The following is a 27,998-nucleotide window of genomic DNA, read 5'->3' on the forward strand; positions in this document are numbered from 1 at the left end:
GAATGGAAAGATATTTTCAGCTGCTTATGTTGTTTGCTTTGTTCCTGTATTTGACTTAACGAGCTGGTGTGTTTCCTAGATATTCTTCGATTTCAAATGGCAAATCGTTAGGCTTGATTCCTTTCAAGCAGTAACGCCAAACTTCACTCCCACTCTACCAAACCCAGCCTTCCTGGACAAGATTCTCAATAAGAATGCCATCGTTCGCATTGGGAAACCAGACATGAGCCACATCACTCATTTCTCAATCGCACAACTCCAGCAACGACTCGAGTAACGGGAACAAGAGAAGTCTTCAGAACCAGAATTTCTGGACCGCTTCATTGATGGAATGAAGAGTAATCCAGATTGCGTTAATGAAAAGCTCGTGCTGAATTTACTATTGGCTAACATGCTTGCTGGAGCAGACACCACTGCGATTGCACTCCGTGCAATCTTTGACTTCTTGTTGCAAAACCCACTTGCTATGACCAAGACCAAGAGGGAAATTCTCGCACAGGATTTTGATGATACTGAAATTGTGCCACACAGTATAGCTCGACTGCTGCCCTATCTTGATGCCGTCATCCGAGAGTCACTGAGGATGCATCCTTCTGTCGCCATGCTTCTTGAGCGCTACGTTCAAGAGACTGGACTGTGGCTACCGGATGGTAGTTCTGTACCTCTCGGAGTTGCTGTGGGCTTGAATATGTACATTACCAGCTGTAATGAAGAGGCCTGGGGAGAAGATGATGATTAATTTCGTCCTGGGCGATGGCTTAAGATGGAAGACGAAAATGAAGAGGAGTACCAGCAGCGTTTGTGAAAGATGAATGGAGCTGATCTTACTTTCGGCGGAGTATCTAGGATCTGCGTTAGGAGATATATTGCGCTCATTCAACTATACAAGACTGTAACTACTTTGGTCTCGTGATATGAGATTCAACTTGCGGATCCCAAGGCCAGAATGCTGATCATATCTGGATGGTTTCCACGTCAAGCTGGTTTGTTTGTCGAAATGCACAAAAGATAGAAAATGATGAAATATTGAACAGGAAGAGAACAAATCTGTCGGATTTAAGCACTATATATCAATAATCATTCCTTCATGGGTGGGATACAAAGGCCCCTCGCTCTCAAGTCTCTGCAATAAGTTCTCAAAGTCAGCCCAGTCGCAGCCAATCTCATCAGGTAGTATCGGTATGTTGAATGGCTGGCCCGAAAAGGGATCAAGTATGCCCTCGTCCATCGAGAAATGAGTATTGCTTGCGATCGCAGGATCCGACTGGCCGACGGCTTCTGTGAATGTCTGTTGATCTGTCAAGGGGGTAACATTCTGATCGGACAGGCTTGTTGATGAATTGAGCGCGGGAGTGTTGCTGTCATTATTGTTTGGTGCGGGGATAGGTTTCATAGCTTCTTGGACAACACGAAGAAGACCATTTAGAATGGTGTTCAGACGATCTTCTTCACTGATACCAACACAGTAGCAGCGGACCAAATCCGCAGCAGTCACAAGAAGCTGTCCTAATCAGTACTATTGAATATTATGATAAATGGCTCAACTCACACTCTGATCAATTTTGGAAACGCGCGAATGCGGCTGTTTCAGAATATGAACAGCCAGGACATACATAGCATGAAGCAATGGAAAGTAAGCCGGTGCGAAAAGATGCGACGCCGAGTCGTCGTTGTCAGCGAGAAGATGGATAATCTTTCGTGCCGAGTTTGCGACCATCGATTGCCCGTTGCGGATCTGGTACTCCCATGGTGTATCTTTGGCGATGATCTCTACTGCCATGTGCAGAGCGTTTTTGCTGATTAGAAGGGAGTTGCGGTTCAGCATGATGAGGCTGCAACACATTAGTTTCAAAATGAATCAGCTGACTTTGATCAACTTACGCGTTATGGTAGTGCAGAGATACAAATGATGCGAGGCCCAGGTTTTCGGGCACGCGCATAAAGTCCGAGGTAGGTCTATTGCACGTTAGCAACCATGAAGCCACGGCTTTGAGATGGCCTACCTTATACCGGCAGGGACACTATTAGCCCAGTTCGTCAACATCAGAAATGCCTCTCCAGTGCTTGTAACCTTCTCTTTGACCACCGCCTCAAGAGCTCTTCTGCTAGCTCTCTCCTCGAGTTGTCTTGCCGTAGCACACCGACGACTCATCTTGCTAAACACACTCGCCATCGATAGCGCAATTCGTGACGGCTCAAGGGCAGTAGACTTGATAACATCTAGCTCCAAAGTATCGAATGCATCATCTGAAATAGTCGATACATATCCAAGCTGGAACGAGAACAGCTTCTCATAGCTGTATAGAGCCCACCACGCAGGATTCCAGGCGTCAAGATCCAAGGGTTTCTTCCTGTTCTTTCCCGGTTTGTTGAGACCGAGAGAATGGGCGATAGAGAGGCATACACCGAGCGTTGTCCAAGCTGAGATGATCTCGTCGTTCAGGCGGAGACATACTGAGAATAGAAAGAGGACTTCGATGGTATCATATGATACATTACCTATGAGATAGCCCAGCGCGTTGCGGCTTAGAGACAGTGTTTCAGCCATATAGGTCTTTCGCTCGGTATGCTGGAGAATACATCCCCCCGCAGCGAAAAGCAGGTGGCTTCTTAACGCTGCAATATCGACAGCATGCGACGCCAAGTTCCCTGGGTGCGACTGCACTACATCGGCACGAGCCTGGTCGAGCCTCACAACAGGGTAAAACGTATGAATCTCCCTAGCATACGCGTCGAACAGAGTCTGGGGCACCCATGTCTCGGGCGTGATCGGGATTCCGTGCTGGGGCTGAGATGCCGCTTGCGGGTTGAGCGTAGAGGGGGGATACGACCCAAAATGGTAGGGTATGCTCAGCCGGAAACAAGCCAGGTCGAGCCATTCCGTCAATATCTGGAAAGACGTGGTGCCGGCACTTTGCCGCCATATAGGGAGCGGATTACTGATGGTGTCAGTGTGAGAAGAGTCTCTGCTCTGCGATGGCCTCGGACTCTGCGACCTCGCGCGAATCGGCCCAGTAACATTAACAACCTCAATAGTCCTCGGCTCAGCAACAGAATGTCTCCTCTCCACAGCCCCAGTCTGCAATCCATACTCCGATGGACTCGCAGACGTAACAGATCCTCCATCCGTTGACTTTCCCGCCTCCCGTCTCTTGATCACCTTGCCCGGTCTGCGCCTATCTTCTGTGACGCAAGTAACTCCGGCGAGAAGACAAGCCTGACAAGAAGGCTGCTGCTCATCACAGCGCGTTTTGCGACTCCGACAGTAGTTGCATGCGAAATTGAGACGGCGCCGTTTGCTGGATCTGGGGATGCCGGGGCTGTCTTCGGTATCCATTGGGGAGGGCATGGAGTCGGGAAACGTGGGGGAGATAGTGTGGATGATGATTGGATTGATGTGATGCCGGTAGATGGGCACGGGTTCCGGTGACAAGGGTTACAGAGATATTCAAGATCTGGAGATTTTGTGCTTGGGTGATGAGATACCGAGCCGACGGAGGCGCAGACAGCGTATTTTAATACACGATCGGTAAACCTCTCCCCTTCCCCGCATTCATTCCCCTCGGAGACTCGGCTCCACCCCCGCAACTTTACCTCATTTTAGACCCCATCGTGTAACAACCAATCGGAGTCTGTTCGTTACGCTATCAGACTAACTTAGCACCAAGGTCCAGACCTGACTCCGACCCGGGGGCGATCTGATTGATATAAACCTCGTTTCCTTGCTGCTTGAGATATGAAAACATCAAATCTCATCCAGTTGACAAGGCGTAGTCATGGCTGAGCGACGCGATTCTTTCGGTATGAAACCTGACGTAGATGCTGTTGAGGACATCGTCAAGACGCCTCATCACGAGTCTCACGATGCATCTGGTACGGTTAATCTGTATCAAGATGGAACTGTTGTTCTTGTCCCGACGCCCAGTCCTGACCCCAAAGGTAAACAAACACATCATTCTTCTGATTATAGTAAACTCACAACTTCAACAGATCCTCTCAACCTGCCCATCTGGCGCAAGTACATGATCATCCTCCTCGTCGGCTTCTACTCCGGCATCTCAGTCCTAGGAACTTCCGGTCTCGGCTCCGTCGCCCCAGAGCTCTACGCGCTTTATCACAACGACAATGCCAAGCGCGTCAGCGATTTACTCACGTATCCCACTCTCTTCATGGGAATTGGCAATTTGCTCTCTATGCCTCTCGCCAACGCCATCGGCCGACGACCTGTCTTTCTCTTCTCCCTGCTACTTCTGACAGTTTCTGGAATCTGGTGTGCTTGCTCAAAGTCGCTTACAAGCCATATCGCGGGACGCAATATCTTCAGTTTGGCTGCTGGACAGAGCGAGGCCCTTGCGCCTTTGATTGTGCAGGAGATTCACTTCCTTCATCAACATGGCGTCAAGCTGTCTTACTTTGTTGGTGTTCAGAATACCCTTACTGCTGCTCTCTTCACTGCGACTACGTACATCGTCCCATCGCTTGGATTGCCATGGTGGTATGGTATCATGACCATCATCAATGGCTTCACGATGATCATGTCCATCTTCTTCCTCGCTGAGACTCGCTACGACCGACCAGAAGACGCAACTGGTAAGCTTTCGCCTATCTCTTCATCAGTAGATACTAACCCTGAACAGAGGGTGCTGTCCATCTAAAGCTCGACAAGAACGGCAATGTAGCCCGCGAGGGTACTAACGAGGTTCTGTACCAAGTCACGACCCGCAACGGCGTTGTTCTCCAGCCCGAGAAGTTCGGCGAGAGAACATGGCGCGACGACATAAAGTTGTTCCACGGCAAAGCTGACTGGAAGAGTCTTGTCTCATTCTACAAGGACGTCGGGCTGTCTCTCATCTTGCCGCCTATCTTCTGGATCTTCATTCTCAATGGTGCTTTCCTAGGTCTTTATATCTACCAGGCTTCAACATTTGCTGTTATTCTGGTACAGCCTCCCTATAACTTCAACGGCAAACTTCTCGGATATGTGCAGCTTGTTCAAATCATCGATTGCCTGCTTGCTGTTCCGCTGCTCGGATTTGGCTCGGACATCATCTGTAAATTCATGAGTCGACGAAACAAGGGTGTCTTCGAGGTAATATTCCTTTCCCAATTCTCAAGATCGCTTACTGACTGATACAGCCTGAATATCGCCTTATTGTACTCATCATCCCAGCGGCATGTGCCATCATCTCAGCGATTGTCTACGGCCACGCAGCCGCTTCCCCCAACGACTATCACTGGATCGCCATCGTCGCTCCATATCATCTTGGCTTCTTCTCTTTCCTCGGTGCTAACCTCGTCGGAATCACGTTCGTCATGGACAGTTATCCCAACAAGTCTGGGCCTCTTCTTCTCGTCGTTTGTGCCGGTCGAGGCTTCGTCTCATTCGGTTTGAGCTACGCAACCGTACCTTCGATTCAATCCCTTGGATATGACGGTGCTATGAACATTCTTGCTATTATCTGTGGTGTCCTGAGTGCCCTGGGTATTGTTATGTATTTCATTGGAAAGCGAGTTCGTGAGTGGGCGCGTCGACGTATCTGGCCCAAGCATCACGAGGAGTAGGGATTTCCAGGAAACTAGATCGCATACACTATCGCGCTATATTGATCTCTTTGACTTAAAGCACGACATTAAATGAATCACTTGATCGCAAGATGCCAGAATTGCCTTATCTTCCTTTGAACGGGCCATCCCCTCTGCTTGGTGCCGTGAAGTCCGAGCCTACTAAATGCCAATAGAGTAGCCCCTATAGAATTGTTCCGCGAGTGGTCTCAAACCCGTCGCATAGATATTCCGCAACCCTGGTCAACGTCCGTCTCCGCTTTCTATTGAACTCGTCGTTATACCATATTAGACTTGGCTATCGGCTATCTCTGCTGTTTCAGCATGGAGACGACTGACTGATTTGCCAATGGCATGGCATCCGTGCGCAACCAGTTCATGCACTATAGCCCTAGTGTGACGATATACTCTATCCAAGGAGCGAGAAAACCTCCAACGTTCAGCAGGTATCAAAAATAGCTAATCTAAACTCCACTAATTCTCTTCTAAAGTATGCTAAATTACACTAAATTTACCCAAGTCTTTTTTTCACTTAAGATAGCTGTTTCAAGATTCCGTGCCATTCATTGGCTTACAGCGAGTTTAATTGCACCCTTATGCAAAACGGCTCGGATGAACAATGCATTAAATTACAGGGATCGAATTCTCCCTCTAGCTTAGGAACATTTCTAATGCATCTATGGTAAATGATGTGTTTGCATAAACATCAGCCTGTCAAGGTTACATAGACTAAAACATCAAGTTGTCTGCTAGTGGACAGATGCAGGGTCTCATGAACATCTGTCGGGGTTCTTAAAGAACTGCAATCCCCGGGGGTTTGTTCTACTTGCTCTCACCTCATGCGGTTTTGCTTCGCGCCCATCAGCCATTCGTTATACCAATCACAATCTGTCTAATACAGCAAATAATTACATATTCACTCCATCATCCGTTCAATGTTCTCCGCAATGGCCAAATCAAAGTCCAAGACAGAGGCCTCATCCGAGACCGACACCGCCCCTACAGAACCCGCTGCCCGTCCCGTGAGCACCTGCGGCAGCGAACATCTCCTCATGACAACCCGCCGCCAAGCATCAGAGCAGTACGCAAAAGCAGCCAAAGCCGAAAAGGCCTACCGCACCAAGAAGCGCGCTGCTCTCGCCCGCGCCAACTACAACGAGACCAAGACACACTTCAAAGAGGCCTTCTCGCACCTCTGGCTTGCACTAAAGGGCGTGTTCCCGGCGATCAAGAACTCGAGATATCTTCTGGGTGAGAGGCGCGTTAAGAGGAGGCAGGAAGCTGAGAAGAAGAAGCGGGAGAGAAACCTGGAGAGGAAGAAGAAACTTGAAGAGCAGTTGGCGAAGGAGGAGGCGGAGGCGGAGGCTGATGGGAAGAAGGAAGAGGATAAGGTGGAGGAGTAGGGACGATAACGAATCATGAGCTTACGCTTGTGGTGATGGTATGCTGGTGTTTTGTACTTGTCTTTTGAAGGTGGCGTTTGTCTCTGGCTTGAGACAGCGATACCCAACTTTCACTCATTTATTTCCTTTGTCCTGACGCAAAATAGATTATTGCTGTGCCCTATATGTAATCAAACAATATTTAATCAACAAACACATATACTCCTAATACCGCTGTAATTACCACGCTTGAGGCCACAGTATAGGGAGAAAGCAGTAGCAAAATCATTGTTGAACCCAATCGCTACATCGTCCAGGCCATTTTTGACTCAGTAAATACACCAGTAGCTTCACGTAGGCAACCCCGAGACATAATGGTTAAGATCAATATTTACTCCCTCCTTACCAGTGTTCTGATACTTCTCTGCACTTTCCTGGCGTAAAAAAGATAGATAGCAACTAGGTTTCCTTTCCTTACTAGTCTTGGTTGCTGCCTGCATCATAGACTTTTCTGCACTCTCGTAGCATGTAAGCTAGATTTCAGTTGTGCCGTGATGTTTTGACAGCCAGAGGAGACCTGGCGGAATGATTCGAGGTCTTTAAGAGACATTGAGGCAGAGACAGGAATCTCATGAAACGGTACATTATCTCCCAGCTTCCAGCCACTGGTTTATGCTACTCTGCCGTACGTTGATTGGACCTCCGATGATGTTATGTTAAGGCTGCTTTAGAAGTGTAACGAGACGATCCAACTTAGGAAATTCCGACTGCCCTCCCGACACCCGACAGCCGTCGACATATAAGCGCCTGACCCTGAAAGAGTCAGTCATCACCTTTATTCTCTGCAAATGAGATAATTACCTAAATTAAGCGAGCTTTTGCAAAGCCATTCATGCTTTCTTGGCAGTAAGCCTAGGGTTGTACTGTCGGAGGACCAGATAAGGACAATGTAACCAATAAATACATGATAAGTTAAATTCTGCCCAATAAGCTTCACATATCTAACAAAAATATTTCCATAGGAATTCTGGACCCAATTAGACTTGAATGTCTGACGAGGAGACAATTAGGCGAAGGAAACTGCCGAATATTATGCCTATTTCAGGTACACTAACTAGATCGCACGTATAGCTAAAAGGACCCTGAAGACAAAAGTTCCTGAAGTAGCACGATATAAAATGCCGTAAATCCACTCTTGGCATTGAGATAAAGGTAAGCATCTAAAAATACACAGGAGCTCTTGGCTTGAACAATGTAGTATGGCGGTGAGCTCAGTTAATTAAAGCTTAGTATTTAAGTATATATAACTACACAGCTTATTATCCATCACTCCTTGTCCCAGCTCCATCAGTCTCAGTACCACTACTTCCACCACCTTCTCCTTCACTATGCATATTTCGGCTGTCTCTCTTCTTGCCCTGTTTGCCGGCGCTATGGCCGTTCCGGTATCCGACAACAGTAACACTCTGGAAAAGCGCTGCGAGTGGAACGATGGCCACGGGCCAATCAGCTGGTATGACCTCCCATCGGGCAACTACCCTAGATACTAACTACTTGAAGTGACTATTTCAGTATCGTCTTTGGCGCAGAAGGACGTGAGCGCTCAGAATTTATAATCAAGGGCAACAACTTCGAGCAACGAGGTTTTCCGAGATGCGATCCCTGTACGTATCATCTACACACCAGCAGTCCATGTCTGACTAACTGTTTTCTAGGGCAAGGCCATAATTATCAGCCATTTTTCAGTCCGCTGCCCTACGTGGTTATGGTGGCTCCTGGTAATACCTGCGAGACTAGATTGCCTGAGGCCTGGTGGGATGATCTGCATATCAAGTATTCCAGCACCTTCTTGAATGCACCTACAGACACCCGCTGTGGACCGGTCGAGAACGGTTGGGGCCGCCGTTGTATCATTGCTCAGCGTCCTTAACCTGGAGCATGTTGGACCACCAGTGATTGTCAGTTAAACTGTTTGGACTGGCTAGGGCTAGCGTTTGCCTTTTACGCAGGCCCTTGGTGTCACGCAATGAGCGGCTTGGCCAAGTCTGATTTCTCTGGCGGTATTAGTAATGATTTATATTACTTATAACTTCTTTATACTTCAGATACCTAGAAATACTATATGAGACTTGGCCCATTCCCATTCCGTGCAACAGTAGCTTCAGGCATATGACCCAGAAACTTAATGGTTGAGGTCAAGGTCTGCTCCCTCCTTGACAGTATTCCAATACTTCTCCGCACTCCGCTGACGCAGCGCCCGGCCCCATTTCATGACAGGGAAGATGGTCAGGTTATGTGCCAGGCCCGCGAACGCACCCAGGATGAAAGCATTCTGATAGCCAAGGTTGACAACCCAAGGAGTGACACTAACATTATTAGCGAAAGCCCACGCTCAAGGGTCGTATTCATATACTTACCCGTATCCGATACCGAACGCCATCGTGTTTCGGATAATGATGGCAGTGGCTAAAGCTTCACTTGCGAGATCGCGATAGCAGTCGATGCAGTACGCAATCGAGATCTGCGAACCAGCAGTCGTGGTGAAGGAGATGACACCCATGGCAAAGACGATGGAGAACCAATGAGCCTCGTAATAGGCTCCGACACCAAACAAGATGCATCCAAAGGGAATGAGAACGAGAGAGGGCAGAAAGAGCCATAGTCGGTGCTCAGCCTCCATAAAACCGCCGTTCCGTCGCGCCATCTTGATGATGAACTTATCGCCAAAGATTCCAGTATAAATGCACCTGGCTTTTGTCAGCTTCTGACCCGTTCATTCTTATTCAGGGACTTACGCAAGGGTCGTTCCGATGAGTGGAGCGATGAACGTCAGCCCGACAGTCGAAGTAGGCATATTATAAGGCTTATTCGAAAGAACCATAGACTCAGTCGCGTTCAGGACAGACAGCCAGACGATGTTGCAACCGTAGATGAACCCAGCATATGAGATGATGGGAAACGCAAGGAGGAGAATCGGTCGGCTGATGAGCTTGATGAGTCTATTCTCACCTCTCAGGTTCTTACGTTCGATCGGTTTGAGACGGGAGATGCGGGATTTCTTGCTGAACTCTGTGCTGTCATGGTCGAAAGCCTCATTAGGTGCGCTGACGTTAGTGAGAGTGGTAGTCGCGACTTGATCTTGTTCAGCGTCATGTTTCGTATCGAGATCGTCTTTGGTATCAGGGTCGGTCGAGGTCTGATTAGCACTAGATAAGGTCCGTCCCTCGATGTGGTTGCTTGTCATGTACTTTGCCCGATCAAACTTGGTCTCCTCCATGAAGAAGAAGATAATGAGTAGCAGGACAGCGCAGAAGATGGCGCACCAGTACTGTTGGCCTATGAGTTTCTTCTTATTGTGAATTGTGAAGCAAGTACTCACAAATACCCATTGATAGCCCTGTCCATCGTTAATGAAGCCCATGATAAGCGGGGCGATGCCGTTGCTGTACCCGAGTGCGAGAGCATAGAGAGCGATGAACTTGCCGCGTTCATGGGTGAAGAACTACGATACTTTCATAAGTCTATAATACGACAATGAATTATTCTGATAATGACTTACGACATCTGAAACAGTAATCTCAGCCAAAGACTCAATCGGCGCACCAAATATGCCCTGCAGAATCTTGGTCGCGATCCACTCTCCGTTGGATCGCACGTGAGGCTGCCAGACCATGACGCCCTAGTCCTGTCAGCTTCAAAGTCACCATTCAGACTTGGATCCTTACGAGAGTACCCAGTGTCGTCAACAGATACACAGGTCGCTTGCCGTACTGGATGGCAATGGCTTGCCAGATGATACATCCCCAACCAAAGAAAAGGAACTATCAACATGTCAGACTGTCCCTCAACACATAGTATAGAGAGATAAATACCATGTATCCTGTTCCAGAGTTCAAATCACTGTAGCTCAGACCTGTAGACTCCGATAAAGGTCCTAGAGTCGAGTACAGCGCAGAAGAGCAGATGCCAATGACAAGCACATATCTGCATCACGTCAGTGTACCCCAACACGATAACGGAAGGGGAGACATACGCTGCCATGCAAAACGCAGAGAGGTATTTCCTCCTCGGCGACCAGTTCAGCGGATCGTCCGGATGAGCTGACGGAGCTGGGACGAGAACAATGTCGTGCTCCGCTCCTTTCGCGTGCTGCGAGTCCATACTTCCCTGGGCGTCGACCAAGTGGACCGTCCCGGGGATTGCCTCGATCTGATCTGCCATATTGGCAGTGGTCTGACTCTGAGTGGGCATGATCTAAACGATGGGGAAATGATGGGGAAAAGATGGGGAAAAGTAGTTGGTGATTTTTTGTTGTGGAGTTTTCGACTGATTGGTGTCAGTAACGGGATCCTTTCTCCTCTTATATATGTCGGTAAAGTCTAATTAATATGCTAGATTGATCTATCTTGACTATCTCTCGTAGCTCCCACGCGTAGCTTCATTATTCTCGGGGTCTTGCTCTTGGTGTCTGAGCCCTTGGCCTTATCAGGTCTGACGTCAATCTCTCCACCCAAGCCGTTCATCCGAGCAACAGTTCTGGGGTAGCAGAAACCAGAAATATCCCGATTTGGAGAATAGCTCCAGAAATTAGAGCACATCGCAATGCGGGGGCGGAGCCATCCTTATCGCTAGCAGACAGCCCGGCCACTCGGTATCAAAGGATATCATCATCCGTAAACACGTCCTCATTTTCAAGAGAACCGGCGTCTTGGCAGGGAATGAATCCAATCTCGTGGATCAGCGAAGGGAGAGACAACGAGCGCCAGGGAGATGAGGGTACTTCCTAGTCAAGTTAAGACAGTTCCTTGTCTAGTATTCTTGTCCAACCAGGTTGCTAGAGTTTTCCGAGAGGCTCGGAATACTTCTCCGCATTGCACACCCTTAGCTTATCGTGACAGGCGCTAGAGCACGACTACTCGATCGGGAAATAAGAAACCCATGAAGCTATGGATTACCGAGAATTGCACCTTCAGCCGAATCATTATATAGCAATGCATCAAGAGGTCCGATAATGCTGTGTAATGAGATTATAGCAAGACAGAGACCAGAACATAATACCCTGAATACCTGAGCCGATTCGCCATTCACAAACACCAATAGCCAAAATGGTTGCTTCACAATATCCCGTTCGCCCTGCACTTCGTCACGATGAAGAAGAAATCACCGGCTACGTAGACCCATGGGTAGTTTCCCCCGGCGAAACAGCCCATGTCAAGGTATCCCAGCCCCATCATGTCCCCTAAAACCTCCCAACTAACCATCCAAGATCTCCTCTACAAAGCCAAAGCTCAAGTATCAACTCGTCAGACTCCTCCAAGGTCTCGACATGCCCCATGCCCCAGCCCCCGCCAAAGAAATCATCGAGCATGGTCCCAAAGGCGACTTGGCTGGTCGCTTTCAAGCGTCGCATCCTGGTTCTTACGCTGTTGTCGATGCTTGGAGGAGGGAACCTCTGCTGGGCAAGTCAGAAGGCGTTGAGATTGACTTTTATGTTCAGCCTTGGATGCTTGATGCTCCTCATCCCCAGGCTATTCTGTCCAACCTTGACGCTGCCAAAAGCGCTGGTATAGCTGTTCTTCTTGATCGGGATAATCAGCTGCTTTTGTGGATTGGTACCTCCAATGGCGTTGAGGTCAAGAAGATTGCTTCTTCAGCCCGTGAACGTCGATGGTTCCATGTCCGCATCACTCTCAAGGCGAGGGACTTTCAGTTGCAGCTCACTCACATTGCTTCTGGAAACGAAATTGCTCCGTCATCAACCACCATTCACACCTCTCTTTCCAGCACTCCCCGTCTTGACTCCGGTAGCCCTATGTACTTTGCAGCTACTAGAGCAGCCAGCCCAACCTCAGCTTCACAACTCCCAGTGCACTTCTTCAACGGCCGCATCGAAGCACCCCGGTTCAAAGCCCTAGGCCGGAAGACCTGGGACATCGCGCGCTACGACTTCTCCGTTGGTATTGACACAGATGAGATCTTCGATGTCTCTGGCTCTGGTCTCGATGGTATTCTTGTCAATGCGCCAACGCGAGCTATTCGTGCACATGACTGGGATCACAAGCTCATTGGTCTCGGCTGGAAGGAAGCGACATATGGTTTCGGCGCTATTCACTTCCACGACGATGATCTTGATGACGCTGCGTGGGACACTGACTTTGAGTTCACAGTACCTCCTGATCTACGCTCTGGCGCTTATGCCGTCGAGGTTCAAGATACAGAGTCAGATCTCAAAGACGCAATTGTCTTCTTCGTTCGTCCAAAAGTTGTCCGACCACAAGCCAAGATTGCTTTTGTCTTTTCAACTTTTACGTACCTCGCATATGCCAATGAACATATGTATGACGAGACCAAGTCAACACATATCTCTTTCCCTGAAGGTGTTCAGCTCGTCGCGTCTGACAACTACTACAAGATGGTGCGGCGTCATGATCTTGGTCTCGCTATCTACGACCTCCACAGCGATGGTTCAGGCGTTGTATACAGCACTACCAAACGACCGATTCTGAATGTGCGGCCGGATTACATCCACTGGGGCTTTCAGCGACCACGAGAGTTCTCAGCTGATCTGCTAATGGTTGGATTTCTTGAGAAGCATTTCGGTGACGGTTGTGACATTCTCACAGATCATGATCTTCATCTCCGCGGTCGTGCTGCATTATCTCAGTATGATGTTGTCATCTCTGGCTCTCATCCGGAATATCCTTCTGCAGAATCTCTTGATGCTTACGAAGGACATGCCAAGAATGGAGGATCACTTATCTATGCCGGTGGTAATGGATTCTATGTAAGCAACCCTATCGCGAAACTGATACGGAGCTGACGTATTTTAAGTGGAAGTCGGTTACAGATCCCAAGCGACCTCATCGCATGGAAGTTCGACGCGCTGATGTTGGTGCCCGAACCCATGAGAACCCCCCAGGCGAGCGCCATCACGCACTGAATGGTCAACTCGGTGGTCTCTGGCGCTCAATCGGCCGCCCACCCAACGAACTCTGGGGTATTGGCAGCTGTGCTTCGGGTAAAGGCCCCGGTCGGCCATTCATTCCAACCGACGAAGCCCTCAACAATGCTTCACTGGAGTGGCTTTGGAAAGGCCTCAACGAAGAGTCCCGAAAGCTTCTCGGAACAAAGGGTCTTGCTGGGGGTGCAAGTGGTGATGAGCTCGATCGTCTCGATATCGCTATTGGTAGTCCGGCCAATGCAATCTTGCTTGCTCGAAGTGAGCGGCATGATGACCATTTCATGCTGTTTAACGAAGAGCTCATCTTCCCCATGATCGGGACCCTTGGCTCGACTTCGCCGCTTGTGAGGAGCGACATGGTATACTACGAGACTAATGGGGGTGGTTCTGTTTTCAGCGTTGGTAGTATTAACTGGAACAATTCTCTGGCGTGGGATGGGTATGAGAATGATGTTGCGCAGGTGACTGAGAATGTCATTCGAGAGTTCCTCGCCCGGGGGAAGAAGAATGCATCACCATGAAAGCAATGAAGCGAACCCGCAAGGCCAAAAGCAAGAGTGTTTGTTTGACTAAAGCTCCAATAATCCTCTCTATACAAACCCCAAGTCCAACCATCTATCTATTATACAGTTTTCGTACTTGTCATTCAGCAACTCAAGCCTATGTCAATCCTGGTTCCATGATATCTCACTCAACCCCGCTGTCGCTGTGGACAACGACCTTCTCTGCATCCTTCCCAGCAGCCATCTCCTCGAAATAAGACTCATCCTTCTTTTCGCGGCTGACATACCCAGGAGGCGTCCACTTGGCGCTCTCCCATGCTTTGAGGTCAGGCAGACAGTACATCATGTCGATATGCTCGAGACTCAGAGTCTTTGACTCGTACAGGAAGAAGTATACGATGACAGTACCAATCAGATTCATGCCGGCGAACACATAGCCAAAGGCGTAAGAGATACCAGCGTCGGCGAATGGAGTGAGGAAGCTAATGAGGACTGATGCATGTCAGCAATAGCACGCTATTTGTATGATGGGGCACTTACAGTTTGCAAGCCAGTTGCTCGCAGTAGCCAACGAAGCCTGTTTGGCTCGAGTGCGCAAAGGAAAGACTTCTCCAACAACGACCCAGCCAAGTGGACCCCAGCTGACTGCGAAGGAGGCGATGAACATGCAAGCGGAAACAATCATGACGATACCGCTTGTACTGCTGCCCTCGGGGTCAATGGCTGTCCCGACAGAAGCAAAGATAAGTAGCCAAGCAGTCTGCCATAAACCGCCGATGATGAGGGGCCAGCGACGGCCGAACTTTTCTGCGGAGTAAATACCGAAGAAGGTCATTCCGACGTTGATGGCGCCGAGGATGAGTTGGACGAGGATGGGGTCGTCAATGCCAGCAGACTCAAAGATGGTGGCTCCGTAGTACTAGTCTCCTGTTAGCTTCTGTCGCTCAATTGAAGCGGCCTGCTTACGAAGAAATAGTTGGCGCCAGTCCACTGCTGAAAGAACTGAACCGCCATTCCAAGGAGTGTTCGGTACAGCACCTTCGGTCCCTTATTGCGCACACCAAAGCATTCCAACCAGCTTCCCTGTCCAACCTTTCGTTCCTCCTCAAGCAGAATCCTCATCTCCTGAATATTATCCTCAACAATCGGGTTCTTCACATCACTCATCATCCCCCTCAATCTCGCTAGCGATGTCCTCACGCCATCCCAATCCTCCCTCATAGCAAGCCATCTCGGAGATTCAGGACAAGCCAAGACCCCAAGACCAAGAGGAATCGAGAAGGCCATCTCAATAGCGATAACGATTCTCCACGATGCATCGTTATCTTCAATCTCTCGAACGCCATAGTTGACAATGTTAGAGATAAGAATGCCGAAACAGATCATAAGCTGATATGATGACACGACAGCACCGCGAATTTCTCGCGGTGCACACTCGCTCTGAAACATGGGGACGCCGATGGAGAGGGCGCCGACACCAAGACCGGCGATGAGACGGCCTATCATCATGTGGACCCATGAGTACATGGCCGTAATTTGGATGACGTTGCCGAGGAGGAAGATGACGACAAAAATGGTGAGACTCCATCTTCTACCATACCAATCTGCAGTGCTGAGTCGCGATGTTAGTAGACAGTCACGCCAATTGGGATGGGAGACTTACTAGGATCCTGACAACGCTCCAATGAGACATCCGATGCTCATAAGAGACACGAGGATACCTTGGATAGCGGGGACCCAGTATTTGGTGCCGTCATCGTCTGTCTGAGCGAAACGATCGACGTAGTCTCTGAATAAAAGCATAGCCGAGATTTGACCTGTTTCACGTCAGACTCAGTAACACCGAGGATTTTGGTGTCGCTCACCAGTATCATAGCCAAACAGAAAGCCTCCAAGAGAGGTGATGAGGGCCAAGACCAGAGCCTCAGCTCCGCAGGCTGCCCCGTTGACAGTGAAAGATCTGGTTATGTATTAGCTCTCGTTTACTATCCCAAGGTTATAAGAGATAAGAAACGTACTTGTTCCCAAGCATATTGTCAGTCAATGTCTTGTAAACCCAAACTAATTTATCTGCTCTTCTCCTTGAACGCGGTCGCATCCATCTATTTATTCCCTTCATCTCCAGCGGATCCTCTAAGTCCCGTGAGGCCTTTCGAAACCACGACAGCGCGATACTCAAACCTCCAATTCTGCTCAGCGGATCAATACGTCTCACCATTATCCTATCGGGGAACAAGGCTAAATAGAATACTTCACCTTTTACCCGTCAAGGTGAGGCTCCCCGGATATAACCAAAGGGCCGAATCCAGGGGGTTTAGAGTATTGGGCCGAAGAGCGCCGGACCGGTGAGCATGGTTTATCCTAGTGGGCGATGTTTATTCTCCGTGGGATGTGTTTTACTGTGGGGAATCACGCGTGGGGTCACCGCTGGACTTCCCCATGATAGGAGAAATGGGGTTGTGGGATGGGAAAAAGTTGGGGTGATTCAACGTCATGGGAGAGACGTATGCTGTGCTTCTTGTTCTGCACCGCTTGTTTGTTGCTGCACTATAAAACTTGCACTTCAATAAAAAGGATGTTGTCCGATCATGAGAAACAAATGAGGACCTGACTTACGCAAAAGATTGCAAATGAAAATGTCAGCACAGACAAAATCCGCGGCAGTGAGGCCGGTATAGCCGGGTCTTGGCGTCCATCAGCTCGGGACTGAACAGGTAGCACCATCACCTGACTTCGGCAAAGATGCTGGGAGGCATGGGACTTGCGGAGATTTAATTAAGTATTATGCTTGAAGTTAAATGACTCAGTTAAATTCTCGCGTCACGTTCTTCGTGAAGCAACGTTCCATTACGCACTGAGCCATTGCTGGCTTGCACACGTTTGGAAGACTTGGATTGGGTAGCATGACCACACGAGTTGACATTTCCGGATTATTCCACTGTATAAGTATTTGCTAAGTTTGAGATTGACAAATAAAAACTGACGCTGGAAGGTGACTCAAAACTCTCTAATAAAATGATCTTTGCGTCGCAATACTTGTCTGCTCATGTCCAGCAGGTTTATCGTATCCACAATTGTTCGATTTGAACTAAAGACTACTGCAGGTGATGACAACATCGATTTGAGACCTGTACGTGACTTGGTTAGGTAGAAAGTAATTTTGCAGGATGTCGTAAAATAGGCAGCATGGTTAACACTCATTTCTGGCATTTAATCGTCTCTAAAGTAAAGTAAATCGAAATACCAGCAAGCTCTAGGTTAGGCCAAAGATGCTAATTGAAGGGAAGATGCATTAGTTACTTTGATTGGACCAACGATACTCCACTACAGCACCACAAAGATCCAAGCGGCTCTTTGGTTGGACAGGCTATAAATAGGACTTTCACGGAACTGAACGGCCCGCCCAGACCCCGGAAATACCCTGTCCCGGTAACTCGGAAATAACATGCGGAGCAGAGCCACTGAATCAACACTGTAGCCAAACCTTGATTATGTTTTCCTCCTCCAAAAGCCAAAAGCTACAACCTCGAATGGCTTTCGCCGTGGAATATGGGGACAAACTGTATCTCCAAACTTGCAGTGCCTCGTTTGTTAAGCCTCAGTTTACGAAAGCTTACGTCATGTGCACCAGCTGCGATGACAGCTCTAGGCATCCACGCCTTTAGAGTTGAACCTGCAACTTATCTCTCCCTCTCCCGCTCCTGGCGCAATCTCAACTTTTCATCATCTCAAAATGTCGGAACATCGAGAAATTCCAAAGTTCACCGTCGATCTCTCTCTCCCTCCCGAGACACGCTACGGCCATATCGTTCCGCACTTCAAAACCGCCGTGGACTCGTGCGATTTACCCTCCCTATTCTATGCCCTCCTCAACGAACTTGCTGGGGAATCGGCAGGGAAAATAATAGCTGCTGTGTCGCCGCTGCTTATGCGACGCCTTCATTCAGATGAGGAAAATGCAGAATTGGTCGGCATCTCCAAAGCGATCGGCATTCCCATGCATATCCTTGTTGCCTTCAATGTTCTATTAGACCTTTTGTTGGGATGCACGAGCGGCGGGGTACGAACGCTAGATCCAGATTCTGCTGTGAAAACGACACGGATGCTTCATTTTCGGACTCTCGACTGGGGCATGCATGAATTGAGAAATATCATCGTCGAACTCGACTTTGTCCGTACGCCCCAAGGCCCGGTTATTGCTACAACAGTTGGGTATCTTGGGTACATTGGGGCTTTGACAGGAGTACGAAAAGGCATGAGTTTGAGTTTGAATTTTAGACCGCACCACGCCAGGGAGACTCTTCGGCAACGACTGTCTTACAGATACCACCAGGTGATGGTGGTTCTTGGGCAGAGACAGTCAATATCAAGCAGCCTGAGAGAAATTCTACTAGACAACTCAACGACACTGGGGAAACAGTCCAATGAAGCGCACGAGTTGGACAATATCAGCCCAGATTTGCAGAACCAATATGTACAGCAAGTCCTCACAAAACTCTCGATATCCAGTTCAACAGCTGCATATCTCATTCTCTGCCAACCAGACCGCGTCTTGGTCGTGGAGAAAGACCATCGCAGCGCATCGATCCGTGAATCCGACACGTTTCTCACTGCCTACAACCACGACTTCAAAGATGAAGATAACCCCGCACATCTCCAACAGGCCGCTGCCGAACTCGCAGAAGGCGAAGATGCAACGGGCATGGCGGATCTGGTGGCCTATTCAATTGAGAGAAAGCAGGATTTGGATAAGTTATGGAGGAAATGTGTTCGAGCTTGTAAAAGAAGGTACAGGCTGCGGAATGATATCGTAACGAGGGAGGATGTGGTTAAGTTTTTGCAGAATGATATGATTCGGAATGAGGAGACGCATTACGCTGTCATCATGGATCCAAAGGAGGGGAAGGTCATGTGGCGGAGGGCGTATGAGTATGTCAGCGAGAGTGAACGCGAGAGTACGGAGGAGAGTTAGTGCTGTCCAGACGAATGAGTGCCACAGTTTACTATGGATTTAACATGAGTAACACTTAAAAGGTTAGGGAATGGTAGCTTTGGACGATGATTTTACACTCAATGGTTTAGCTAGTTGGGCTTCTAGACATAATGTGATCAAAACACTTAGACTTCGAAAATTTCTTCAGCGACAACGTCACGGATATCTTCATGCGACCCTGAATACAGGGCTGAGTCTTCTATGGATGTGAACAAGTGAGCGTAAGCCGCATTGAAGCAGCAGGCCAATAGGACAGAGGTTTAAACGAACAGGCCAATCACATAGGAAAGTTGAACAGGGTCAGCATATGGAGACCAATTGAACCATCCAATCATTTTAACGATACGCAGAGTAAACAGCGCGGCATATACAACATAATGATCTGCAATGGACATCTTGGCAAACCCCGAATGCGACCGCAATTCCTTCATGTTCTAAGGAACACGACTCGGATACGCAGGGAAGAATCTGATGTCAGCGGACTGTATGAGTCCATTCTATTGCATATAACTGCCTATTCTGTTTAGAATAGGACCACGAATGGAATAAGTTGCGAAAAGGAGGCCGGTATCTTACTGGATTCAGGGTGGCTACTGACACGACCGCATGGTCGATATTGTGGGTGGCAGCAATGCAGGGGCTCACCGCAGGGCGTAGCACTCAGCGGAAAACATTACCCAGTACATATCAGCTTATTCGGTACCCTTCAGCTGGCGCAACTGCCGGCCGTAGATCACATCCAGTAGCTTCGACCTATGCCTGACTGGAACTTTAGGATATACCTTTTGGTACTTCAGACCTATGCAAAGTGAAAACGCGTTCGTATCACTGGGTTAACGAGACGAACATGCTGATGCCACAGCCTCGCACATATGTGGAGTTATGTAGCAATAATCCTTCTTCAAAGTATACAGGGTTACTAATCGCTAGGCTAGATAATCACCACTCTGTCAGCCCAACGGTAAGGTGGTTTCATGGTCTGTGCAGTGTTGACAAAAGGGCGCGCCGCTTCGACTTCTAACTTCAGCATCATGGGCAGATGATTCGCCAACAGCAAGCTGCCAGACCCACGATAGGCATCTTCTGACACGGAGACACGGGTAACTGCCGCGGGGGGGTGAGGCTCAGCCCTATCATAGCTCAGCTAGGTATGATATATACACCCCAGGCACTTGATGATGATCGACATAGACTGTAGAGAGAAATGAGGAAATCTTTCTCCGGGTGGTCATATCCACGACGTTGCATGAGAAGGAATGAACTTGGTACTGGGGACGACATAGAAGCCCTTTATGGGAATCACCGAGAAAGTGACGCTCAACGCGAGTAGGCAAGGGAGTTGAGCGAAGATAAAAGACGCCACGTCACCCTGTTCAAAAAGTCCTTCATCACCATCTCCTCTCTATCAAATCACCAACAATCTCAATACAAACTCCCCCATTCTTTCTCAAAATGAAGACATCTACCATCCTCACTGCTCTCGGCAGCATCCTCGCCTTCAACACCCAAGCCGTCAACGCGGGATGCTACTCCGGAGGCGACCCCTGGCCCAACAAAGACCAAGCAGCCCAGTTCGTCTGGGACGCCTGCTACGGTTCTCAGGGAATGTTCTCTGGACAGTTCAGCCCCGGGCAGACCAAGTCCATGTGTCCCCGAAGCGGCCAGCTCGGCCTTCTCTTTGAAGTTCAAAACCAGTGGGACCAGACTCTTGATCTTAACAACGACGACTGCTACACGCGTCTCAAGAACGAGATCTATGGTTGTGACCGTGGTGGAGAGTCCACTGTTTCTAAGTGGCGTTTCCGGTGAGTTTGCTTCAGTTTAGAAGTCTAATGAGTTTAGGAGCTGACGTGCTTGGCAGTGCCGATCCCGGTAACTGTTAAATATTCAAGGATATTTATATTGAGGACACCGAATAGGAGGAAGTGGGGAGTGGGAGCAAGGGAGACCGAGTTAGAGGATTTCATTTCTACATCACTCATTTCGCAAGATATCTTTACTTCTGTCGCTATAAACAGTATTAGTCGCTCATTAAAACAAGAAAAATAACTAGGCCTTTCAAGGGGCGTGTGAGAGGTTATTAAATATCTCGCTGTGCATTGGTATCTCGAAGTCCTTATCTATAAAACATTAAAAACAACATATTGAGAAACTACACCAAATCTCATCTATTACAACTTGAATCCATCGAGGCCTATGATCAACTACTAGGCTTATGAACTGATAATCAAATAGCTCATGGATCAAGCGTTCTGAAGCTGCGCCTCTTCATCCACATCTGGACTGCACGCTGCATCTGTTCCGTCAAGCCGTACGTCAAAGCGTTGACGAGCCCTATAAACTGCGTTGAAGCTTGAAGACCAGTGAGCCACTTCGGCGAGGTGCCCACCGATTCAGCCAAGCGGTTCGCCATGCCCGGCAGCCATAGAATGATGTACGCAATTGGGTATCCATTCAAAAGAAGCATTCTCCTCAGGTTCGGAGACTTCGGCACACGATGGCTTGGTCCGTTACCAGTCGAGACATTTTGCGTATTGTTCGTTCCGTGCTCTTCGGCCGTGGGCGGCTCTGGCTCAGGCATGGCAGATGCTGACCACTGGACCTTTCCACTAGGTGCTGTATCCTCACCTTCGCTCTGGTCTCCCTTTGCTATTCCCCTCGACTCGAGTTCATATGAGGCCTCTACTGTGGTAGTGACCCATATCCGTTGTGTATCCGACTGCTCGGCGTTTTCTCGATCGATTCTCGACTGCGCATTCGTGGCATATCCTTTTGTGGTAGAGGAAGAAAGACCGTATTTGACGAAACTGAAGAGCCGTCGTAGTTTGATGTATATGTAAGTGTAAATAGCCACTGTTGCAAGGAAGATGGCGATGCGCCAAGCGTGAGTGAGGCCGTAGCGGAGACCTAGATGTTGGGTCTGGATCCAGCACCAGTTCCCACTCACTGGCCCATAGACATGGAGACCGAGTCCGACGAAGCCTGAGAGTCATTTAGCATAATTGTCAGCTTATGAGCTCCTGTGAACCTACTGGTGATCGTGCCAGGAATCCAAGGTACAAGGCAGACCATAGCAGTCATCAGTCTTGACGAGTCGTCAAGAATCTGTTGTCGTTGAACAGCTAGCAGTACCGAAACAGAGATGATCAGAATGTTGAAGTCGATCGCCTGTACCGAGAATTGACCAACCCAGGCATTGACGACGCAACCAGTACTTGGGGGCGCTTTCGGATCCGCGTAGCCATCCTTAATAGCGAGGATACCAGATACTGTATTGTTGAGGCTGTTGATCAAGTCTTGATCATTGAATTAGGTAAACCGAAGTGTCGAAGAGACTGATTGACCTACCTGCAACGAGGAGGTTCACAATTAACGCATGGCGAAAATGGCGTCGCGGCGGAGGAACAATAACATGAAGACAGAGCGCGAAAAAGCTAGCAACGCAGGATAGCAACGATCCGGTTAATGTAGGAATTGAAATCGGCAGGTTGGCCGGAATAGTGGCCATCATGGCTGATATTGTTGAAGAAGGTAAGACATTTGCTTTTACCAAAAGAACATGTGAGACTTGTTCATCTGAAGAATTTTGCATCGCTTTGTTATAAAGCACCTGAAAGGGGGCCTGAGCCCAAAGGGCTAGACCAACCTCGGAATGTCAAAATCGATGAAACTGCGCCAAAACGTCACATCACAGGTATCACCTTCCGCTTTGTCCCACGTTCATGACAGAATTATTGCCGTTGGCCGTGTTTTACACTCTGCGCTAAAGAGATCGGCAGAAAGTGTCTTGATGAAAGAGGAAGCTCTTACAAGGGGTTACGGCACTGTGATTGGCGGTTTGTTTCAGCTGTTGGAGAAACCCCTGTTGATAATCGTAATAGCGCTATCCGGCGTCGGACTCTCCGCTGTTCAGGGGCTGAGAATAGAGTTTGCAGTTATTGATTCTGTAACTTATCCGTCCAGTTAGGGTTGTACACCCGTAGGGCCAAGGTTGAGGATGGGCTAGAATGAATTGATAATAGTCTTTAGGCAGGTCTAGAGTCATTCTTAACAAGAGTGGTCCGATGGCTTACCCGTCGTTCTAAATCATACCGCCACCAAAACTATCACTTTAACCGTCTCCACAACGCCGGCAATTACCGTTTTTGTAACACTCTCGAACACTTGCTGGGGTCTGATATTGCCAAGAACAATGGTTGTTCACGATCTGAACAGCTAGACTAGGGTTGTTAGTCGTAGCTTGATGTTGTCGCTCCGAGATAATCTGATAAGACAAAACATACAGACAGCAGAGACCGTAGCTTAAACCTTTACCCTCCATTGGCATAAGGCGGGTAAACTATCTCCGACTAACGATACTCTTAATAAAGTCAATGGCTTCGATAGAACCCCAGTTCTTCAGACGAGCTAGCCATGTTTAGAAAGGATTGCGACAGTATCGAAGTCTATGCTACAGCAAGAAAAAACAGGTTCTCAGACTTCTCGACATTCCCCAAACTACTGGGGCTTTACTTAATTTGCCCTCATGACCAGATGCAAAACAGCAGACATGGTTGTGAAACAGGGTCCACCACTTGCGTCACGTTACATCAAAGATAACCACCGGCATATCAGCGAAGACACTGTCTAATAAGCCAGCTGCGATGGCAAGTAATTGAAACGGACATAATGCTAAGCTAGTTCAGACCTCATTGGCCAGAAAAGTGCCATCGGTGATGGATACCGAGATCGATCTATCGCGTCTTGGCTCGCCCTAAGTTTTCTGCAGGGCCCACTGCACAGTTCGATCGAGCCTTGACAAAGTCTATGTTATGTCAGCAGATAGAACTCAGACTAACGGCCGGGTTATGGGCTATCCGTAGCGCTATGATTCTCTTTTTGAGCTTGCCATGGGAGTTAGTTTAGGGTTTTAAGTGACTGAACTTCCGATCAAGTGGAACTATATATATTACCATGCCCGAGACCAACTTTGTCAGCCATGCTCACCTCGTATCTGAGATAAAAAAGAAAATGAGCCTAGGTTCTGATGTTGAGGTTATTGGCTGGTTGGTAGTTGAACTTTTGAAGCCTATGACATCTCAGCAAGCTACACGGCGAGACAAAATCTTGTCCGCTTGAAAAACAATCCAAGGTTATTGGAATACATGGCGAATAGTCGGTTATTCCAATCTCATGTCTCTCAGAGTACTTGCAAAAGATCGGGATGTCAACCCTATAGCTCTTCATGTATTTTGGCCTGGACACGAAAAGCAGTCTGATCATTTTTAGACAGACTGAAGCCGGAAGGTTAAAAAAATGCAGAGTGAAAGTGAGTTGAGATTGGAATACATAACTTTGCTAATACCTCAGGGTTGTTTGAGCTATTGGCATCTGAAAAGTCTCTAGCGGCAATCGATTATCTTCTAGCACAGGGCAATAAGAAGAAAAGGCAGCAATAACTACGTGGACCTTGAGCGTCTGATCTAGCGATGAAATGGCAACGCATGGTTGTTGGGGGATAGAAGCCGATCCCTTTGGCTGCATTTTGGAACCGAACTGGAGGGCGCGACTATTGCTGAGGCTAATAGTGAGGAAGCTAGAGATGCGTGATCGGACTGCCATGAGATTCTGGGCAACAGCCCAGACGATGGGCCACCTCCTTTGCACGATCAGTATAAAATCGCCTGGATCTGCGCGCTGTCCATACAGATGTCCGTAGCTCGCGTTATGCTAGACAATCTTCTAAATTTTCTCTGCTCATTTAAACTCTCAGTCACATGTATCAACTGCAAATAACACTAGACGATATTCACGAAGACCTGCCCAGGCATCTAACGATAGAAACACTTACTCGTTCGGCATCGTGCAGAACCACAATATTATGGCTATGTGTTTGCCATCAGCCCAATGCAGAACGAATGACGTGGCAAACTTGCTGAACCCTCTCACCCGAAGCTTTCCACTGATCCATCTCTGTCTGCCGATGGAAATCGGTGGCAAGGTGCACGTGGGAGGTCGAGCGATCCCACTTTTCATCATAGGTACAGACCAATATCATCTCGCCAACTGGTACCGATAATCCATCCCCCCGACTGGGATCTCACAACGAGCCAAAATGGTTGGATCAACAATGACCTGGGTCTTAAGTGGCTGAAACACTTTGACGGTGTACAGCAAATCGATCAACTGGCTCTTATCGTCTTCTGACCTTGATGAGCATGAAATTCACCACTCGATCGACTTTGAGAGATGCTACGAGGGCAATAGTTTATTACGGTTTGTATGCCTTCCAACGGGACTAAGGAGCTAGTGTCCAAGGTTACCTTATTGGCAGCGGGGTCCCAACATCTTTGACAAGCAAATGAGATATCAATTCGTTGGCAGAGGATAAAAAGAACTCAAATGAACAGGGGAGAAGTGATAATAATGGATGAAAGATAGCAAGTAACTAGCCAAGGTGATTTTTACACATAATCAGTCGCCAAATCGCCGAAAAGTAATAATCGGAGAGAAACAGGATAGGTAAGGGAAAGGCGTTAAACTTATGACTGAGAGATTAAATCAGCAAAGAGAACCTAGTGGAAAGTACAACAAGACAGAGTAAGATATAAGAAATTAGAATAAAGAAATTGAAATTGATTAATTAAAAGAGACTTGAATTATATTTCTATTCAGTATAGAGCTCGAGGTTCTTTCGATAGTCCCTGAAAGCCATTCAAATCCCTCGGCATCAATTCCCAAGTTATCCGGCTCTGTCTGCGAGTGAGTATCCACTCTCGTCGAGTTTGTTTCACTTATATCAATTATGTCTAGTCTGGGAACTTCAGGGAGGCTTTTGAAGCTGTGGTTTATATCCCGGGTCATCGGACTGTTGACTGCAGTATCGCTGGTACTCTTAGGGCAGTGTTGGTTGCTCTCAGTTACGGACGGATCCCGTGGCGACATTTCAAGATGCGTGGGTGACGAATTTTCTGTAATTGGGAACCTAGACCTGACCAATTTGAGCAACGGTCGCAGAGTAGCAAGACTGCAGGCTGTAATGGCTAGTCCCTGCTCAACAGTGGACCAAACTGCCATATCTATGGCGTTCCCTATTTTTAAACCTGTTCACTGGCTGATCCTTGAATAGGTGGAGAGTTCATAGCGTACAAAGAAGGTCAGGCTCTTTAAGCTTTACAAGGCTTGGAAATTGGGCAATGAATGCTATACATGATCTACTGTAAATTTAGTAAAATGAATAATTATCGTCGATCGTTCAGGTGATAAACTTACTTGCAACCCATAGAGAGAATGGGTATAAGACAAACCTTTGTCTTTATATAAAGCTCCAATTTCCATACTGTGACAGCTGAAAGAGAAACAGTGGCCAAATCTGACAAAATAGCCGGTACGCTATACAATACAGTGGCCAAAATAGTAAAGTCCATTCCGACACATACGCCACTTTGGCTACTATCCCATAAGAAAGAGGCAGGGCTGCATTGAAATAGTAATGTTGCAAAGAGAAAAACACCTGTCATTGTAGCCAGGGCCGTTGCAAGATGATGATAATCTGGTGCCTGTTTGTAGCTGAAACAAGCAAGAACCAGCAGATTATTACCCTGGCTGCCACTGTAGCAAGAGAGTAAAAGATGCAACAGGGCCAGAAATACTATCGTTAATTATTCGATCATATTTCACAAAATGAACAGGGGGCTCACCTTTACAGTCATGAAGATATGGCTGATCTCAACATCCTCGAGATGTTGTCCAAGCCCGTACTTGACAGACACAGTCGAAAAGTTTGCACTTAAAGCAAAGAAGCTCTGTCGGTTTTGGATTCAGTAGGGACCAAGGTTTTTCAGAACCTAGCTTACTGTTCCGACAATGCTAAAGTAATCATCGACTAAGAATTTCTTCACGATGAACAGTCGAACATAAAAGCGTAATAGAAGGGAGATAAACGAAACAAAGAAGAAGACTGCATTGATGTTAGCAAGCTTTTTCCCTCGGTTATCCATCTTCAAAGCAATTGCAGGGTCATGAAACACCTAGCATATAAAACTTGAAGCTGTGATGTAGTGTTTGCACGTTGGAACTCCAATTTGGAGACTAAGCGTCTTATAAGTTTTGTATCAGAAAGGAACTCCTAGGACGGAGTTTCTTTTCTTTATCCTTTCTTTATATAGAGTATACATTAAAAGCAACGTCAGTTGCCTTAGCTGCAATTGCTTATAACTGTCTTACCTGATGCCGGAAAAGGCTATCATGGGATTAGTAGCGTTTTATTTCGGCCAGTACAAACTCATAATTAGCTTTCATAAAATTTTATGTAGACCATAAAGTGTAAAAAAGAGTCCTAGTCTGGTATTGGCTTAGAGTAAGGGAGGGTTACCAGAGACGAGTTCAAAGGGAAGTGGGTCTCGAAGATTGATGGATTTGGAGCCATTAACATCTTGCCACTTGGTGAAATAGGTTTCGGGTGCATCATAGGCATGCAAGGAAACAAATGGCCAATAAGACAAAAGGTTTATCTACAGATTCATTTGCAATACCCCTGTAACGCCATTTGTTGAGAGGGATGCGTGTGTATTGACTGTGCTGAACTGAGGTCTCGGGCCGAGTGATCCGGCTGATAA

At 47.9% G+C, this 27,998-nt stretch overlaps 11 protein-coding genes; 6 read left to right on the forward strand and 5 right to left on the reverse strand.

The window, feature by feature from the left end:
• Positions 1 to 1,063: 1,063 nt before the first annotated feature.
• Positions 1,064 to 3,337, reverse strand: FFUJ_10137 (uncharacterized protein; the record flags this gene model as incomplete). XM_023567884.1 has 4 exons in its annotated part: positions 1,064 to 1,501; positions 1,550 to 1,832; positions 1,882 to 1,956; positions 2,004 to 3,337. 4 exons carry the CDS (start codon positions 3,335 to 3,337, stop codon positions 1,064 to 1,066), a joined length of 2,130 nt encoding a protein of 709 aa, XP_023435264.1.
• A 439-nt stretch (positions 3,338 to 3,776) lies between these two features.
• FFUJ_10136 (related to HOL1 protein) lies at positions 3,777 to 5,562 on the forward strand (the record flags this gene model as incomplete). XM_023567885.1 has 4 exons in its annotated part: positions 3,777 to 3,939; positions 3,991 to 4,590; positions 4,638 to 5,089; positions 5,137 to 5,562. The coding sequence occupies 4 exons, from the start codon at positions 3,777 to 3,779 to the stop codon at positions 5,560 to 5,562; spliced, it is 1,641 nt and encodes a 546-aa protein (XP_023435265.1).
• A 947-nt stretch (positions 5,563 to 6,509) lies between these two features.
• On the forward strand, positions 6,510 to 6,965 carry FFUJ_10135 (uncharacterized protein; the record flags this gene model as incomplete). The annotated part of the gene is made up of 1 exon (XM_023567887.1): positions 6,510 to 6,965. The coding sequence occupies one exon, from the start codon at positions 6,510 to 6,512 to the stop codon at positions 6,963 to 6,965; it is 456 nt and encodes a 151-aa protein (XP_023435266.1).
• Positions 6,966 to 8,332: 1,367 nt separating this feature from the next.
• On the forward strand, positions 8,333 to 8,874 carry FFUJ_10134 (uncharacterized protein; the record flags this gene model as incomplete). XM_023567888.1 has 3 exons in its annotated part: positions 8,333 to 8,457; positions 8,505 to 8,608; positions 8,660 to 8,874. 3 exons carry the CDS (start codon positions 8,333 to 8,335, stop codon positions 8,872 to 8,874), a joined length of 444 nt encoding a protein of 147 aa, XP_023435267.1.
• A 252-nt stretch (positions 8,875 to 9,126) lies between these two features.
• FFUJ_10133 (related to HOL1, putative substrate-H+ antiporter) lies at positions 9,127 to 11,165 on the reverse strand (the record flags this gene model as incomplete). XM_023567889.1 has 8 exons in its annotated part: positions 9,127 to 9,310; positions 9,362 to 9,691; positions 9,740 to 10,272; positions 10,324 to 10,446; positions 10,504 to 10,623; positions 10,670 to 10,765; positions 10,817 to 10,928; positions 10,993 to 11,165. 8 exons carry the CDS (start codon positions 11,163 to 11,165, stop codon positions 9,127 to 9,129), a joined length of 1,671 nt encoding a protein of 556 aa, XP_023435268.1.
• Positions 11,166 to 12,049: 884 nt separating this feature from the next.
• On the forward strand, positions 12,050 to 14,426 carry FFUJ_10132 (uncharacterized protein; the record flags this gene model as incomplete). XM_023567890.1 has 3 exons in its annotated part: positions 12,050 to 12,160; positions 12,211 to 13,728; positions 13,776 to 14,426. The coding sequence occupies 3 exons, from the start codon at positions 12,050 to 12,052 to the stop codon at positions 14,424 to 14,426; spliced, it is 2,280 nt and encodes a 759-aa protein (XP_023435269.1).
• Positions 14,427 to 14,592: 166 nt separating this feature from the next.
• FFUJ_10131 (related to low-affinity hexose transporter HXT3) lies at positions 14,593 to 16,440 on the reverse strand (the record flags this gene model as incomplete). XM_023567891.1 has 6 exons in its annotated part: positions 14,593 to 14,900; positions 14,949 to 15,327; positions 15,375 to 16,020; positions 16,072 to 16,225; positions 16,274 to 16,368; positions 16,427 to 16,440. 6 exons carry the CDS (start codon positions 16,438 to 16,440, stop codon positions 14,593 to 14,595), a joined length of 1,596 nt encoding a protein of 531 aa, XP_023436169.1.
• A 1,701-nt stretch (positions 16,441 to 18,141) lies between these two features.
• On the forward strand, positions 18,142 to 19,380 carry FFUJ_10130 (uncharacterized protein; the record flags this gene model as incomplete). The annotated part of the gene is made up of 1 exon (XM_023567892.1): positions 18,142 to 19,380. One exon carries the CDS (start codon positions 18,142 to 18,144, stop codon positions 19,378 to 19,380), a length of 1,239 nt encoding a protein of 412 aa, XP_023435270.1.
• Positions 19,381 to 20,853: 1,473 nt separating this feature from the next.
• On the forward strand, positions 20,854 to 21,284 carry FFUJ_10129 (uncharacterized protein; the record flags this gene model as incomplete). XM_023567893.1 has 2 exons in its annotated part: positions 20,854 to 21,206; positions 21,263 to 21,284. The coding sequence occupies 2 exons, from the start codon at positions 20,854 to 20,856 to the stop codon at positions 21,282 to 21,284; spliced, it is 375 nt and encodes a 124-aa protein (XP_023435271.1).
• A 353-nt stretch (positions 21,285 to 21,637) lies between these two features.
• FFUJ_10128 (uncharacterized protein) lies at positions 21,638 to 22,909 on the reverse strand (the record flags this gene model as incomplete). XM_023567894.1 has 3 exons in its annotated part: positions 21,638 to 22,383; positions 22,434 to 22,697; positions 22,750 to 22,909. The coding sequence occupies 3 exons, from the start codon at positions 22,907 to 22,909 to the stop codon at positions 21,638 to 21,640; spliced, it is 1,170 nt and encodes a 389-aa protein (XP_023435272.1).
• Positions 22,910 to 26,019: 3,110 nt separating this feature from the next.
• On the reverse strand, positions 26,020 to 27,380 carry FFUJ_10127 (related to integral membrane protein PTH11; the record flags this gene model as incomplete). XM_023567895.1 has 6 exons in its annotated part: positions 26,020 to 26,471; positions 26,530 to 26,594; positions 26,653 to 26,856; positions 26,981 to 26,991; positions 27,081 to 27,185; positions 27,237 to 27,380. The coding sequence occupies 6 exons, from the start codon at positions 27,378 to 27,380 to the stop codon at positions 26,020 to 26,022; spliced, it is 981 nt and encodes a 326-aa protein (XP_023436219.1).
• Between the last annotated feature and the right edge of the window lie 618 nt (positions 27,381 to 27,998).

The sequence above is a fragment of the Fusarium fujikuroi genome, chromosome FFUJ_chr09 (genome assembly GCF_900079805.1).
Source record: "Fusarium fujikuroi IMI 58289 draft genome, chromosome FFUJ_chr09".
Taxonomy (NCBI): domain Eukaryota; kingdom Fungi; phylum Ascomycota; class Sordariomycetes; order Hypocreales; family Nectriaceae; genus Fusarium; species Fusarium fujikuroi.